Here is a 16,416-nt window from a genome sequence, read left to right on the forward strand (position 1 = left end):
TCCCAGCTACGTCACTCACCTGTTATGACCCCAGGCAGTCGCCTTCTCTCCAGATGTCTCAGATTCCACATCTGTAGAATGGATCTGCTATTCTGACACTCTCTACTTTGCAAAGTTATCTACCTTGGGGATATAAAAAGCTGTATCAGACACAGGGGCAAAGGTTTAAGTAAAATAAAGCCCAATTATAGAAGGTATGGTTGAGGCTGGTAAGATTCTTCCTTTTGGGGAGGGTTCCCAGGGTGTTTAACCACTGAGCCACATCCCTCAGCCTTTTTGTATTTTGAGACAGGGTCTTGCTAAGTTGCTCATGGCCTCACTAAATTGTTGAGGTTGGCTTTCAACCTGCGATCCTCCTGCTTTAGCCTCCCAAGCTCCTGGGATTACAGACATGTGCCACTGCACCCAGCAAGGCAGGTAAGATTCTTATTTGTCCTATAAGCAGTGGGAAATCATCTTAGCTTTTTAAGGAAGAAAATAACAAAAACCATGGTACAAAAGATGATGGCAGCAAATGACAAAGAATGAATAAATCTTAGTTCTCAATTCATGAAATATTGTAATGTTATCCCTGTTTCCCAGATGGTGAAACTGTTGAGAGATTAAATAATTCATCCAAAGTCACATGGCTGTGAAGGAAAAAAGAATCTTGAGCTTTGACTGGACAGATCCATGTAATGAGATGGATATGGGCTTGCTTCTTGATGCCCTTCCTCCTCAGTTTCTATTCAGGTGTCCAGTCCTTCTCCGCAGTCCCAGAGCCTGTGGGGAAGCGGCCTCTTGGAGAGGGGTAAGGAGCTCAGGCCCGAGCTCATCAGCATGGTCCATCCTTCTGTCACTTAATGGCTCAGGAATGAATATGTCACTCAATTAGGGCCCATGAATACAAACAGAGGCTTGCTGGGGGCTGCTGGGAAGTTTTCCTTCTTGTGTTTCTAAGATAAGTCCTGAAAAGAATCTTCTGTCTCCTCAAAATGGGACAGGGAAACGACAGCCCTGGAAATGGTTGCCAGCATTCTCACAACTATGAGGGAAGCCAGCTTCAGTAAGACACCAACACTGTGAAGGGCGAACAGCAGAGAGATGGAAAGAGACTGGGGAGAATGAATGAGTCCATCCTGTTAGTCCAGGTAACTGTCATGGGGGTCCTGTTGCCTAAACATGTCTGTAGGCTCTGTAGTGTCTGTCTCAGGCTCCTCATCTGAAAGTCACTCTGTCACACACCTTGGAAAACAAAAAGATAAAAAGCCTAATCCAGAAAAATCCTCACACGATACTCTTGCTGGCAAAGCCAGAGGAAACAAGAGAGACTATGGACAGAAGCAGACAGGCCAAGCTCCGCCTACTCAGCCTGCAATCCTCCTGGGCTGCATGTCCATCTGTGCACACATCACCTGTCGTGTCTCCGATCTCCAATGTCTACAAAATGCAGGACTCATGGTTCTCTTCTTTGGCTGCTCAGCCCTCTTACATATTTGGAATCCCACCTGGGTAAATATCTGATGAATACATTTCAAAAAAATCAAATAGAAGACAAATAGCAGTCTCTTCAAAATTCACGCAGTGGGTCAAGGTAACAAACACTGTTCTGTTAAAAAGGATCAAACACTTTATTCATCTATACATAACACTTATAAAAAGCAAGCAAAATCAGGATGTTTTCCTCAGCCATCCTTTCCACATTTTGTGCAGTTTTAGTGAACTGTAAATCACTGAATTCTTCAAGCCTGAAAGAGAAGAGAGGGTGAGAAAATGGAGGCTGTTGGGATGGATGTGCAGAGAGGTTCAGGGATGTTCTATGGAAGATTTTTCTAGAAGTGGGGCAGTGATGGGCAGACGGGGATGCTCCGAAGCTCAGGGAGTGAAAGGTTACCAAAGGTTATCGTGACTGGTAAGGGGGAAGTGATTCTGGTCTAGGTATCTATCTGTTGAAACAGTGATATGGATGCCAATAAAACCTGAGTCCTTGGGATAAGTGAAGTTTTGAGTTATGAGTGTGTTGTCAGCCTTTGGATTTGGTAGATCTCTTAAAAAGGAGAAAGACACAGATAAGAGCCTGTATGCAGCCAGCAGAGTAGTGCATGCCTGTAATCCCAGAACTTGTGAAGCGGAGGCAGGAGGATCCCAAGTTCAAGGCCAGCCTCAGCAATTTAGTGAAACCCTGTCTCAAAATAAAAAATAAGGGCTGGGAATGTAGCTCAGTGGTATGGCATTGGCCTAGGATGAATGATGTCCTAGGTTCAGTTCCTAGCACTGAAAAATAAAAATAAAATTAAAAGGCTCAGTGGTAAAGTGCCCCTGAGTTCAATCCCTAGTTATATATAGGAAAAAAAAAAAGTCTGTGATTGGGCATCCTTGCTCCTTCCCCCTCTCAGGCTTATATTCCAAGCACCTCAGCTTGCTGCTTTTGTGTCCCTGTGTATGCTGCCTACCTGCTGTTCCCACCACTTTCTGCCTAGTAGACTTGATACTTGCTTGAGGATTCCTACTCCAAGAAATGCCAAGATGGTCTCATGCACCTGTGCTTGCTCACCTCCCGAGTGGCACTTACCCCATTGTATAGTGCCTATCAAAGGACTTACCCGTCCCTCTGGCTAGATTGTGAGCTCCTTGAGGATGGGGACCTTGTCCGATAAATTTCTGCATCCCCATTGTATAGTACAACACTCTGAAGCACATAGTAGGTGCTCAATAAATGCTTTTGAAATGTCAGAACAAATGCACCTTATTCAGATAGGTAACCCTCTAGCACCCCTAGGTGACCCTCTAGCACCCCTAGCTGACCCTCTAGCACTCCTTGATGACTTAATCATAACTACATGATGAGACAGAAGAGCTGCTCTGGGGGGCGCTCAGGGCAAAGACATAAAATGGGATAAAATAAGTGGGAATGCTATTTGTCTGTCAGATCTGATAGGCTCCTACTCCAGGATGTTACCATGGACTTGACTTCCTTCATGTGGAGAGTGATATCATTCAGGGTGTATGTGGCCCAAAGAACCCAATAGTCTTTTTCACTTTTAGATGTACACAATGACCGTGCTGTGAGTCTGGAATGCACATCCCCAGCACTGTGCTTGTGAGCATGCTGACAAGGTAACAGGATTCATTCCAGACATGCCCGGTATTGGGGTTTGAGTGATCTCTTTAAAATACCTGGCTCTGCCTCCTGTATACTGCCTAGTCTGCTTAGAATCCGACATGTTTTTGAACTACATCTCCAGCTCTTTAAACAATTAAAAAACCATTTTTTTTCTTTTTTTTTTTGGAGTCAGGGTCTTGCTAAGTTCTTGAGGCTGGCCTCAAACTTGCGATCCTCTAGCCTTAGCCTCACAAGTCACTGGGATTACAGGCACATGGTGCTGTACCTGGCTCACTGAGAACCTTTGAAGGAGTTACTGTGGGCAGTGAAAGGGAGAAAGCCACAGGTACAGGTAAAATTATTAACAACTCTGGCTCCTGTGGCCTGGCCCATCTACCAGGTGACTACTTGTGAACTGACATAGGCCGACAAGAAGCTCACAGCTCCTTTCTCTGCTTCCACCCTTTTTAATTTTCTCCCTGGAGCAACCATTCTGGTAAACCTCACCCACTTGAGAACAGAGGCCGGTAACTTATTACATAAGGCGCTTTTTAAAATTACAGCCAGAACTAACCAGGAACTGGAGCAGAATGCAGGGAGTTAGCTGCACACTGCAAAGTTCAATGCAGCAACCCCAGGGCGCTGAGTCACGGCTCGAGGCAGATGCACAGACCATGATAATTCCCAGCTCACCTTCAGGAAGCTTAGTCACAGACTCCTTGGAGTTCAAACATTTAAGGTAAATACACAAAGCGGAGGAACGTCACCATGCAGCCATCTTCTGCTACTGGTGGACAGAAACCTCCTCGACTAAACACATTCTCTTCTGGGCTCTGCCAAACAGAGATTCTCAGAAGGACTGTAGCAGGGAAAGGGGTTATAAACAGTACTGGAACAGAAGTCCAGAGACCTGGGTTCTAGGCCCGGCTGGGCCAAGCTGCGTGGTGCGTGACGCTCGCTTGTTGGTCAATTACCTCTTCTGTAAAATGTTAGGGGCTCTAAAAAGGGGCCCGTAGGAAGCTTGGACCTCAGTTAGAACTCTCTGAAACTGCAGGGAAGTGCGCCATGTATGTGTTACATGTGCTTCTATGAGAGGGTTCAGAGTTTTAGACAGATTTGCAAAGGGATCCAACATTTGCAAAGGGTCAAAACCCAGCAGATTAGAAAAAAGGCCCTTTCTGCCTTAATGTTTTCATTTCAACAAAAGTGTTGGACTTAAACTCCCTGTATTTGAAATAGACTGAAATTTCCTAACAAAACACAAAAAAACTGCTAACCATAAAGAACAAAGTTGATAAACCGGACTAAGCAAAATTAAGAATTTCTTTTCACCAAAAGTTATCATTAATAGGGTGAAGTAATAATCCTCAGATTACCTATATAACATATATAGGACATGTAGGCTGTAGCTCGGTGGTACAACAAGTATTTGGCATGTGAGGCCCTGGGTTCAATCTCCAGCACCAGTAAACAAATAAATAAAGGACTTTTATCAAGACTATGTAGAAAATTCAGGAAGAAAAAGGCACACAACTCAATAGAAAAATGGGCCAAAGACTAGGCTAGATATTTCTCAAAAGAGGATATCCAAATAAGCATACAAAAAATGCCAAGGGCTGGGGTTATAGCTCAATGGGACAGCACCTGCCTATCTCATATGCGGCACTGGGTTTGACCTCAGCACCACATAAAAATAAATAAATAAAGGTATTGTGTCCTCCTACAAGTAAAATATATATACATATTAGAAACAAACAATGCTCAACTTCCTTCGTCATCAGAAAAATGTAAATTAAACCCCAAGATGGCACCAATACCTAGTTACTGGAAAGAACATACACTATCAAGTTCTAGCCAGTGGGTGCTGCAACAGGAACTCTGCTAGTGGGACTGTAAAGCTGGACAACTATTTGTTATTTATTAACACTGAACCTTCACATGCTCTGAGACCTAGAAATTCTCCTGGAGTATACTCCTGACCAAAATGCATGCGCATGCTCACTAGAAGATCAGTACAAAAGCATGCACAGCTGCACTATCTGACATAGTCCTAGACTGCAAACCGCCCAAGTGTCCATCAACAATAGGGTGGATGCACCGGGAAGACTGCAATGGGAATGAATGGACTCCTGCCACTCCCAACCACATGATGCGCCTGATGTTCTGAGGACTAATGAGAAATGAAGATGCAAAAGAGCACATATTCTCATAAAGCTCCAGAATGGGCAAAACAGAACCATGGCATTGAGAGTCAGGCTGGTGCAGAGCCTTGGGAAGCAGCGCCTGTGGGGGGGAGTGGGAGAGTCCTTGGGCACTCATGCTGCTGTGCACACTGGGCAAGCTGTTGGGGGTGTTGGCATGGATGGCGGGTGGTCTCTGACCTCACAGAGCTTACAATCCACAGGATCCTACTGAGCATGCATTAAGCTTGTTCTTTGTTTCTGCTTTCTTTCTAGAGAAAAGGGTAGTGATTTAGAAATTCTATGACTCCCCAGAACACTTTTAGATGGTCTCTGAGAGAAGAGAGCCTGGTGAGAGAGAAACTTGGCTCTGTCTTCTGCTCCTTGCTCAAAATGGTGCAATGTCCCCTTAGAAGCATCCATCCTCTGCAGTGAGATGCTCAGGCTAGTCATTACGATATGGATTAGTGCTGCAGAAGGAAGTTTTGCCTGGGAAGAACACAGAAATCTCCATCAACATAGGGTTCCTGAGGCATCTCTTATGCTGAGGTCCAGCCTACTTCAGTGACCTGCAGCAAAGTTAATGAACACGGAAGGCCTCTGTGTGACCTTAAGTGGAAGGGTCCCTGACAGACAAAATTTCCAGAAAACACTATGAGCCAGAGATATGACTAGGATGACTGGTCTCTATATTCCTATAATTCTATATTTAGATTTTTTAGGGAGCAAATCAGGAAGCCCCTTACACTCTTCCCATTAATTTCCAACCATAGCCAGACATACCTACAAAGAAAATTTCTCCTGAGGCAAAAGTACAACTTTTTCTAAGAACTTTCAGCACGGCATAGTGAGTGGTGTGCACCTATAACCCCAGTGCCTGGGAGTGTGAGGCAGAGGTGTTACAAGTTCCAGGCCAGTCTTGGCAACTTAGCAAGACCCTGTCTCAAAATAAGATCAAAAGGGTGAGGGGTGTAGCTGAGTGGAGAGAGTGTCAAGGTTCAATATATAGTACTGAAAAAAAAAAAAGCATTGGAAGAAAAAACTTTCATGTTTTTGTTTAAATTCGAAGTGAAAAAAAATTGGGAGAAACACTTTAGTTTTAAGAAATCAGAGAGGAAATGGTGACATTCTATTGTGTTTCAGGAAAGGGCTGGAGAGGATCAACTGAGGCATTCCAGAATCTCTTCAGGAACAAGACCAAACCTGCCTTGTTAATTCACTTGAATCTTTTGAAGCTGAAGTGGTAAAGAGGTATCTGACCCAGAAGTTAGTCTGACTGTCCAAAGCCAGATGGAAAACAAAGCAAGACTTTGAGAATCAGGCTCAGAGCCTCCTCCAGCTCAGAGAGCAGCCTCTACCATCCAAACCAGAACCTGAGTTGGGTCTGACCCCTCCTCTCCCTCTCTTCCTGTATTTTTTCATCACCAACTTGAGAAGTGACACCATCTGCTGCCACCATGACAGGCAGAGAGGCAGGTATGAGGAGGCCACAGTCTTTTATAGTATTGAGCTGTCTGGCTTCAGCTGCTGACCTGTGACCTTGATGAGAAAGACACTAGTCTACTAACAGCCTGGTCTAGGAGAAGTTGATATTATTTTCTAAACAAGAAACTCCCAGGAAAAAGAGGGGGAAAAAAACAATAGTGCTTAGCTTTGGAAGCATTTCTGTTCTCACACTGGAACATAGGTGTATCCAATGTTCAGGAAATTTTAAAAGAACTATGAGAGAGTGTCAAGCTATATGAGAATACACTACCATGTCCTCTAACAGAATATACTAGATGCATAATCCTCTGAGCTGGTTACAGATACCTGATTTCCATTTCTTTCTAGGAAGAGTGACATTTATATAGCATCCTAGATGCCTTTTTAGGCCTCGGAACTCCCTGTGAGTTGGGTATTGGTATCCCTGTTTCATGGGAGACAGGATCGTTAACATACCAAGGTTAAACAATGAAGAAACGAAAAAATAGAACCTCAAACTAACGTCTTCTAACCCCAAGCTTAGCCCCTTTGGTTAGCTGTCTCCCCAGGCTTACCGGAATTCTAGCTAAGAGGAAATCTTCCTTTCTACCCCTGTAGGGGTAGAGGCTTGCGAGGGAAGGAAGATGGGGACTACCTTAACGTCTTAAGATTTTCACAACCTAGTAAGACAGGCATAATTATTTCTGTGAAATTAGAAATCAGAAAAACTAAGCAAGTGGTTCAAGTCACAGAAGTCAAGATGTGAACGCTAGTCTCCAGGGTTCACAAGTCCCTGTCCCTGGCATTGCACTCAGCACCTCATCATAGCCCATGACTGCCATAAACAGAAACCACAGTACTACGTAGGGAAACCCACAGAATTTGAAGAGGTGCTCGCCATTCTCCAGTTTCTGCAGCCTCAGTGCCAGGTTACATACTCTCTGTTGCTCTACTTCCACGGTGCAATGTGGCATCCTTAGAAGTGAAAGAGAAGCAAATAAGTGCTCAGGGGAAGCAGCGTCCACACCCCCCCACCCCCCCACCCCCCCCACCCCCCACCCCCCCACCCCCCCCCACCCCCCCACCCACACACCTGGGCTGCAGGCTCTGCAATCCACTGCCCCCTGCTGGCAATGAGAAAGAATAAGCAAAAGAGGCTGGATCAGTCTCATTCCAGGCTGGAGGTATAAGAGATCATGATGATGATGGCACTTTTATTAGAGGAAAAAAATCACGCTTATTGAAAAAAAAAAAAACCCAGAGCCTGTAATGGTGGCACATGCCTGTAACCTCAGCAACTCAGGAAGCTGAGGCAGGAGGATTTCAAGTATGAGGCTAGCCTCAGCAACTTAGTAAGACCCTGTCTCAAAATAAAAAAATAAAAAGGGCTGGGGATGTGGCTCAGTGGGTAAGCATTCCTGGGTTCAATCCCCAGTACCAAACAAATACACCAAGAAACAAAAAACTCCAAACAAAAAACACCACACAGAATAGTATGACAGATCTCCACATTTCCCCACTCACTATAACAACATATCGGCTCAAGACTAATCTTGTGTCATTCACTCCTTATTCACTTCTCTTTATCATGCTTTATTTTGAGGCCAGGGCCAGGCACTGTGATATTTCATCCACAGATATTTTAGTATGTTATCTCTGGAAGAAAATGGTCTTTAAAAACCCCATAACCACATTATTAACACAACTAAAAACGTAACAATAATAATTCTAATATTCCTTATAGAATAGAAAGCCAAGATCAAGAAAACAAATCGTCAAGCCTCGAGAAGGATCATGGCAAGGGAGTGGCGATCATGCAAAGCCTTAATTAACAGCCTGAATCACTCAAGCAAACAAAAGCACCTCACCTGTAGTCTTGCCAGGATAAACCAGCAAGAACATAGATTAAATGATGATCTTACTTTGAATTGCAAAGTTTTGCACCCGCAAGTGGTAGGAAGATCCTTACTTCAAATCTTTCTAGAAGTTCAGGAGGGCGATGCTATGTCCTGAGGCCCAAATGTTGAATGGGCCCCCAGGCAGCTGGGCTGGAAGACACTGAAAGACCACACCAATGCCCAGGAGATCACAAATGCAGGGGGAAGGTGCAGGTGGAAAGATCACTCCCTTTCTGGGGCTACTTCAGTCCTATTTGCACCTAAGATTACCAGTTTCTATTAATACATCTGTATTCTCTAGATTTCGAGCTCCTGGAAGGCAGAACAGTACTGTGTTTGCTTCTATATCCAGAGTAGCTAGCACGTGAGAGATGATCAACATGAAGGAGGAAAGCCAATCGTTCCTTGGGAAGAATGGGGAGAAGAGCAAGTTCTCACACAGTACTTGTGGGACTATGAATCAATATGGTCACTTTGGAGGGAAAACATGGCAATATCTAAGGATATGTTCAAATGTTTAAGGCCATAACACAAGAACAGGATGTAAATAAAAAACAACAACAATAACAATAAAAGGGAACATTCAGAGAGTAAAAAAAGAGCTGGAAGTGAAAAATGTAAGAGCAGGGCTGGGGATGTGGCTCAGTGGTAAGGAGTTTGTCTGGCATGTGGGAGGCCCAGGTTCCATCCCAGCATCACACACACAAACAAGAAGGCAGAACAAAAACTCAACAGAAAGATTGGAAACTAAAGTTGAGAAAATCTCACCAGAAATTAGCAAAAAAGCAAAGAGGTAACACACAGGAGACAAAAGAAAGAAAACTCTGCTGGGCACAATGACGCACAACTATGACCTCAGCAGCTTGTGAGGCTGAGGCAGGAGAACCACAAATTCCAGGCCAGCCTCAGCAACTTAGCAAGGCCTTGTCTCTAAAAAAAAAAAAAAAGATAAATAAAAAGGGCTGGGGATGTGGCTCAGTGGTAGAGTGCCCCTGGGTTCAATCCCTACGACTGCAAAAAAGAAAATTCAAGTACTAGTCTGGGAGTCCAATATCTGAAGAAAAGGAGTTCTAGAAAGAGAATAAAAACAGATGGGAGGAAATCATAGAAAGATTCAAAGAATTTTTTCTTGTATTCTTATATTCTGAAGTTTCTAAACTGAAAGGACAATGATTACCCAATACAACAGACAAAAACAGAGTTATATCAAAGCACATCACTGAGAGATTTAAAAGCCTTGGGAAAAAAATAAAGACCTAATGGTCTTCCAGAAAGAACATGCATGCATCAAGGATTAAGAATCAATGGCTTTGCACTTCAACAGCATCTCGCAGTGAGAACATATGGCAGCAATGATCTCAGAATTCTAAAGACTAGAATTTCTAATTCTAAAGAGAGATGATTTTTAATTGATATCCAACTTAAGTATTAATTGTGTGTGAGGGTAGATAAAGAAATTTTCAGCCATGCATAGCCCCCAACTTTGTATCCTACGCACCCTTTCTCAGGAAATCACTGGATCATGTGCTTCACTTCATCAAAATGGGTACGTACACTAATAAAGCGAAAGACACAGTGACACTGAATTCCCACAAAAGACAAAAGGACAGGTGGAGACACTCTCCACTGCAGGGGAGGAAAAGATATCATGTGGCTCATAACAATGTTAAATGCCAGCTGGGTGTGGTGGGGCACATCTGTAATCCCCGCTCTCAGGAGGCTGAGGCAGGAGGATCATGAGGTTGAGGTCAGCCTGGGTGACTTAAGGATGCCCTAAGCAACTCAGTGAGACCTTGTCTCAAAGTAAGAAATAAAAAGGGTTGGGGATGTGGTTCAGTGGTAAAGAGCCCCTTGGTATGATTCCTAGTACCCACCCCCATGAAAAAAAAGTTAAATGCTAAATGCTGACTTGGCGAAACTACAAGTATTTTAGGATGGAGACAACCAGAGAATAAGCATGGTGAGGGTGGATGCAGGAGTCGAATTCTGATCCCCCATAGTGAGACACCAACAGATTGGACCTGAAGATAAACACTGAAGGAGCAAGAGAAACTCATTATTCTCAGAAATGGTAATAAAACCAAAAATAACTCTAGAGACCTGGAATTATCTCTGAAGTGGGGGAAGAAGGGGCGGGAGTGCAGGGGACTGCTGTTTTACAATGTTCTGTATGTGGAACTGCGATAAATATAAAATCATAAGGAAAGAAGCCCTGCCAGGAAGGAGCTGTTGAAACATTTGACAGCACCTCAACTGGTGTGGCTTTTTTGGGCTACCAGATGACACTGCTCCTGGGCCTGTTTTTATGTTACTAAACATCTCAGTGTGTGACACTCAGAGTTCAGCCTTTCACCAATACTCAGGGAAAGTTAGTCGTATTTTGGTTTTAACCAGGAGCACTAAGGCCACTCAACCCAGCTGGTGTGTGAATTATGGCTTTTCTCTCCTTTCTTTTTCTGTAGGGTGCTGGGGATCAAGTCTGCAGTCTTATGCATGCTAGGCCAGCAGTCGCCCACGGAGCCACAATCCAGTCGCCGCCATATGTATTTCCTAAAGTTCTTACCAGCAGTAAAAATGCCTTTGGTACTCTGTCTTATACTGGAAGGTCTCACGATTGCTGAAAGCCCTGTGAGAAAAAAACAAACAGGACACCAAGAAAACCGAAAACAGATGTTAGTTATCTTAACAGTTTTAAAACCTGAAACTAAATATTCTTTCTAGTTATCTAGTAAAAGCAGCAAATCCAGCTCTTCTGCTGCCACAGAGTGGCAGTGAAAAGGGCATCAGGACTGAGGGTCAAGACCCTGGAGGGACCAGCTCTGGCACCGCCCAGCTCTGTGAGCTCGGAAAAATGACTGAACTGCTCTGGGCCCAGGCCAGCTCACCTTAAAACAAGAAACAGAGAGCAGGGAACCCTCAAAGGCCATTTTAGGAATTTCAGTCCACATAAGGTTTTTGGTTTTCAATTCCAAAATGTGAAAAGATCAAAATAAAACAAACAAACAAAAAAAACCCCAAGTTTTTTTTTTTGTGTGTGTGTGTGTAGTTTTTGTTTTTTTTAAATCTAGGAGAAAAATCTCCATCATGAAAACACATGTATTCAAGTGAGGAGCCACAGTACAAGTCTTCCATCCCTTCAAAGCAGCAGAGGTCAGACTGTTACTAGGACACGTTAAAACAAACAACAACAATGGGCCTCAGAACTTTGCAGCAGGGAACATAAAAATGTGTGCTCTGAAAACCTGGGCAGGTCCTGATGGAGAGCGAGAAGCCACCCAGGACAGCAGTGTTCAGCACTGTGATTGAGAATTACATCTAGCAGGGAGGCCTACACCTGGGAGGGGCTCACTAAAAGCTTAATAAATGATAAGAGGAGAAGGCACTCATTTGAGAGACATTCTCAATTTGTAATTATTTCTTTACTGGCCGACCTCGTAAATTACCTTTACCACCTCTGGGGAAGTGGATCTCTGTAGTTTCCGATTTTTTCTGACATTTGGGGAGGCCCTGGGGAAGATGCTGTGAAATGTGGGCCATGCCAGAAGGAACCTGCTGAACACAGACTGAGACACATCTAGTGGCTGGGGAGAGCAGTGTCCCAGCTGGTGTGATATTATGAAAACATTAAAAATGTCACCAGTCTCCTTCCTTCTTAGACCACCATGGAGAACACAGGCCCATCTTTTAAACAACTTCTAGAAGTTATGCTCTTGGAACGAAAAGCAGTGCGTCTTCTCCCTTTGACAGTGATTTGGGATATAGAAATCTGAAAAAAGGATTTCCACCACCTTATTTCAAGCCAATGAAAATGTAGATTGGGGGCTGGGGATGTGGCTCAAGTGGTAGCAAGCTCACCTGGCATGTGTGCGGACTGGGTTCGATCCTCAGCACCATATACAAAGAAAGATGTTGGGTCTACCGAGGACTAAAAAATAAATATTAAAAAGTTCTCTCTCTCTCTCTCCCTCTGTCTTTAAAAAAAAAAAAGGAAAAGAAAATGTAGATTGGGAAAAACCCCAAAGTGTTGGAGCTTTTCTTCTTCCCTGAGGCAATCTCTCTCTCAATCTCCTGGGGAAGAAGGAAGAAATAATACCTCTCCACTGCACACAAAGCCTGCTTTAACTGTAGCTAGCACGTCCTCGCTTCAAACACAAACATACCCAGCTGCACCACATCACCGCAGTCAGGATCATGAGCAAGTTGGAGTGAAGTTTCTTCCACATCTCTGTTTCTTCCTGGAGGATCCATAATGTGATTTATTCGTTGCTGTAAGGTTTTGGGCAATGTCATCAGCTGAGTGAATTGTCCTTCTGGGCTTTTATCTATCTGAGGTGGGGAGAAAGAGAGAGATGATGTCTATGGAAGTGCTTTGAATTCTATAAATATTCAGAGACACATGGCTTCTATTTAAAATAACAAAAGCAGGGATCTCATATTATGTGGGGCTCCCATGCATACATATGTAATTAAGTGTGTTTTTTTATTCTGTTAAAAATAAAGTAAAATCAAATCAAATCACACAAACAATAAGCACCCACACCTAACCTAGGCAGCATGCTAGGGAAACTCTCTTCTTTCTTAAACTCAATGTCTTCATGTTTAGAGTACCAAGTTCCTTCAAAAAGGATAATTCTTTTCCTATAATACTCCATTTTGACAAAAGAAAAGAAGAAAAGCCTCTTTTAAGGATGAGTTTCTGACTTTCAGTTAAAATTTCTATTTGTCTCTAGTAGTTACAAAAGGTGGGCTACAGGTAACAAATACCTATCAAACCAGGGCACTTAGATCATCTTCCCATGTTAAATGCAGCCTTGAGTTAACATCACTGGATCACACATTCAGTAATAGAGGGAAACATGTGAATTTGTGCTTCTTGTCCTTACAGCCTTTTACATACTACATTGGACTTCACAAATTGCAGGAATATACTGACAAGGAAGACTAATATTCACTTTTCATCCACTGGCACATAGTAGGTACTCAAAATATATTAGATGAATGAGGGAATGAATCAATATAACTTAGCTGTTGTCACTTGCTAAATAAGACTGAGCAATGTGAGTGGCTCTATTCCTAATGAGTTCTAAAGTACACTGTGAAAGATACATGAATAAAACATACAAAACTATGCATTAGACTCTTCCTGGAAACCACTGAATCAAAAGGTAGTCACAGGACTGTGACCAGACCAGCTTCACCGTTACACTTTACTGTGCTTCATGGAATCACATTTTTAAAAAGTCTACATGTAAACACTGCTTGCCTGCCAAGAGGAGAATCAGCAATGCTGCCGCAAGCAGCACAGCATGTAATTTTATTTAAAAAAAAATAATATATATATATATATATATATATATATATATATATATATATATATATATTCACTTGTAGATGGACACAATACCTTTATTTAATATACTGCTGAGGGATCGAACCCAGTGCCTCACACATGCCAGGCGAGCGCTCTATCACTAAGCCTCAAAATGCAGCCCCCACCACATTATTTTCTAAGTAGGAATTTCTGTTATATTCTTTTTTTTTTTAAAGAGAGAGCGAGAGAGCGAGAGAGCGAGAGAGAGAGAGAGAGAGGAGAGAGAGAGAGAGAGAGAGAGAATTTTTAATATTTATTTTTTAGTTCTCGGCGGACACAACATCTTTGTTGGTATGTGGTGCTGAGGATCGAACCCGGGCTGCACGCATGCCAGGCGAGCGCACTACCACTTGAGCCACATCCCCAGCCCTCTGTTATATTCTTTTAAAAAATGTTTGGGCCTTAACTTATTTAAGAGAATAGTTAAAAAACAAAAAACCTTGACAAATAAATGTATGAAATTTTAGATTCAGGTTTTCTAACTTTGATCAATTTTCTTAATAATTAGAATTCACTCATTCTATTATATTTTTCATTCAACAAACATTTATTTTATTATACTTTTTAAAAATATTTTTTTTAGTTGTAGATGGACACAATATCTTTTATTTATTTTTATGTGATGCTGAGGATTGAACCCATGAGATTTTTTAGCAAATCTGCCCAATCTGGACCTTACACAACTGGTGCCAGCGGCGGTCCTAGAAGGAGACTCCCAGCATGTAAGGCAAGTGCTCTACCACTGAGCTACAACCCTAACCCAACAAATATTTATTAAGTCTACATATATTAAATGCCTGAATTTTCTAGTTTTGTTTAAAAAAATATATGCAAAGAAGAAGGAAATACCATTAGTGGCTCCATTAAAGATACACAGGTGTTTTTTACAAAATCTAAATACCTCATATTTATTACTAGGATTGTTCTACATTCATAGGTTCCACCTTTATGTATCATTGGCTATACAGATGACAAAAAAATGTTCATATTTCTGTAGAATATCCTATAAATGATTTTTATAGATTCTTGTTTTGAAGCCATGTATTGAAATAGGTCAAAAGGATATTATATTTAAGTTATGCTTTGGCAATGAAATATAGATTCTAGGAATTTTAGAAATGCCAAAATGGCTTGAGTAATATGAGGAATTAGAAAATAGTGTTTGCCAATGCTTTCTCTTGAGGAAAAGAATGCACTGGAATTTTTATTTGAAATCGTATTTAAAGAAAAATTACTAGGTGACATGTTCAAGTAAATTAGTAAAATGATTATTTTTATTTTTAGATTCTCATTAAAGTGTGAAAGTGAAAGCAGTTAAATTGTGAAAGTCAAAATACATTTTAAAAGTAGATATAAAAAGGCTACATATTATATGATTCCATTTATATGAAGTGTCCATTATATGAAGAGTAGGCCAATCCATAGAGACAGAAAGTAGATTAATGGTTGCCTGGGGGAGATGAAAGCTGGGGATTACTAATGGGTATGGGTTTCTGTACAGAGTGATGGAAATGTCCTAAAATTAGACTGTAGTGATGGCTGCATAACTCTGTGAATATAATAAAGGCCAATGAATTGTGTACAACTATAATCCCAGTGACTCAGGAGGCTAAGGCAGGAAGATCTCAAGTTCTAGGCCATCCTGGACAACTTAGCAAGACCCTGTCTCAGAATAAAAAAATAAAAAAGGGTGGTGGGTATGGCTCAGTGGTACAGTGCCTCTGGATTCAATTTTATGTTACATAAAAAATACATCAATAAAACTCATATTTAAAAAAAAAGTAGACAGAGTCCTGTGATGGTAGACACTGTGGCCCACCACCCGGATCTGAGGTGGACCAAGGTACTGGGAAAGTCAGCCAAGTCCCCCTCCCGGAGTCCTTCTTAGAACTGTCTCCAGCCAAAGGGAGTTGCCTGTATCCAATAACTGGACAATGCCAGAGTACAAAGCCTAGCCTCTGGGTCAAGTTGGGACAACTCTGAGGGGCCCTCTGGCTCCCAAGCACCACCGCAGGACCAGAAGCCTTTTTTAGCAAATCTACCCAATCTGGACCTTACACAACTGGTGCCAGGGGTGGTCCTCGCAGGCAGACTCCAAGATGGAATTCTGGAGCTGCTATGGAGCAGAAGACCAAGTGGAAGTCTGTGAAGTTGACACTCTTTCTGTTGGCCAAAAGAGTAAAGAAAAAATAAAACATCACCCTGGGAGAGATGGTAGTGATTAGTACCAGCTGCAGCCCTCTAGGATGTGGTGGCTAATTTTGTGTTTCCTTGGGCTGGGCTGTAGCGTTCAGCTGCTGAGTTCAACACCAGTGTAGATGTTGAGTGGAAGGTATTTTTAAGATGCAAATAACATTTAAATCAGTCAACTTTGAGAGGGGTTGAATACCCTCTGTGATTATGGATAGTCCTCATCCAATC

The 16,416-nt window shown here is 42.4% G+C and overlaps 1 protein-coding gene across 1 annotated transcript in view; it reads right to left on the reverse strand.

Annotated features, from left to right (window-relative positions):
- Positions 1-539: 539 nt before the first annotated feature.
- The window catches only part of LOC101973078 (phosphatidate cytidylyltransferase, mitochondrial), a 48,712-nt gene continuing 32,835 nt past the window's right edge, over positions 540-16,416 (reverse strand). Inside the window, 5 exon segments of the mRNA XM_078036377.1 lie at positions 540-1,727; positions 7,604-7,701; positions 7,820-7,853; positions 11,188-11,250; positions 12,785-12,950. Of these exon segments, the coding sequence (XP_077892503.1) occupies positions 1,651-1,727; positions 7,604-7,701; positions 7,820-7,853; positions 11,188-11,250; positions 12,785-12,950 (438 nt within the window). The 3' untranslated portion in view covers positions 540-1,650.

This window comes from Ictidomys tridecemlineatus, unplaced genomic scaffold (assembly GCF_052094955.1).
Source record: "Ictidomys tridecemlineatus isolate mIctTri1 unplaced genomic scaffold, mIctTri1.hap1 Scaffold_348, whole genome shotgun sequence".
Lineage (NCBI taxonomy): Eukaryota > Metazoa > Chordata > Mammalia > Rodentia > Sciuridae > Ictidomys > Ictidomys tridecemlineatus.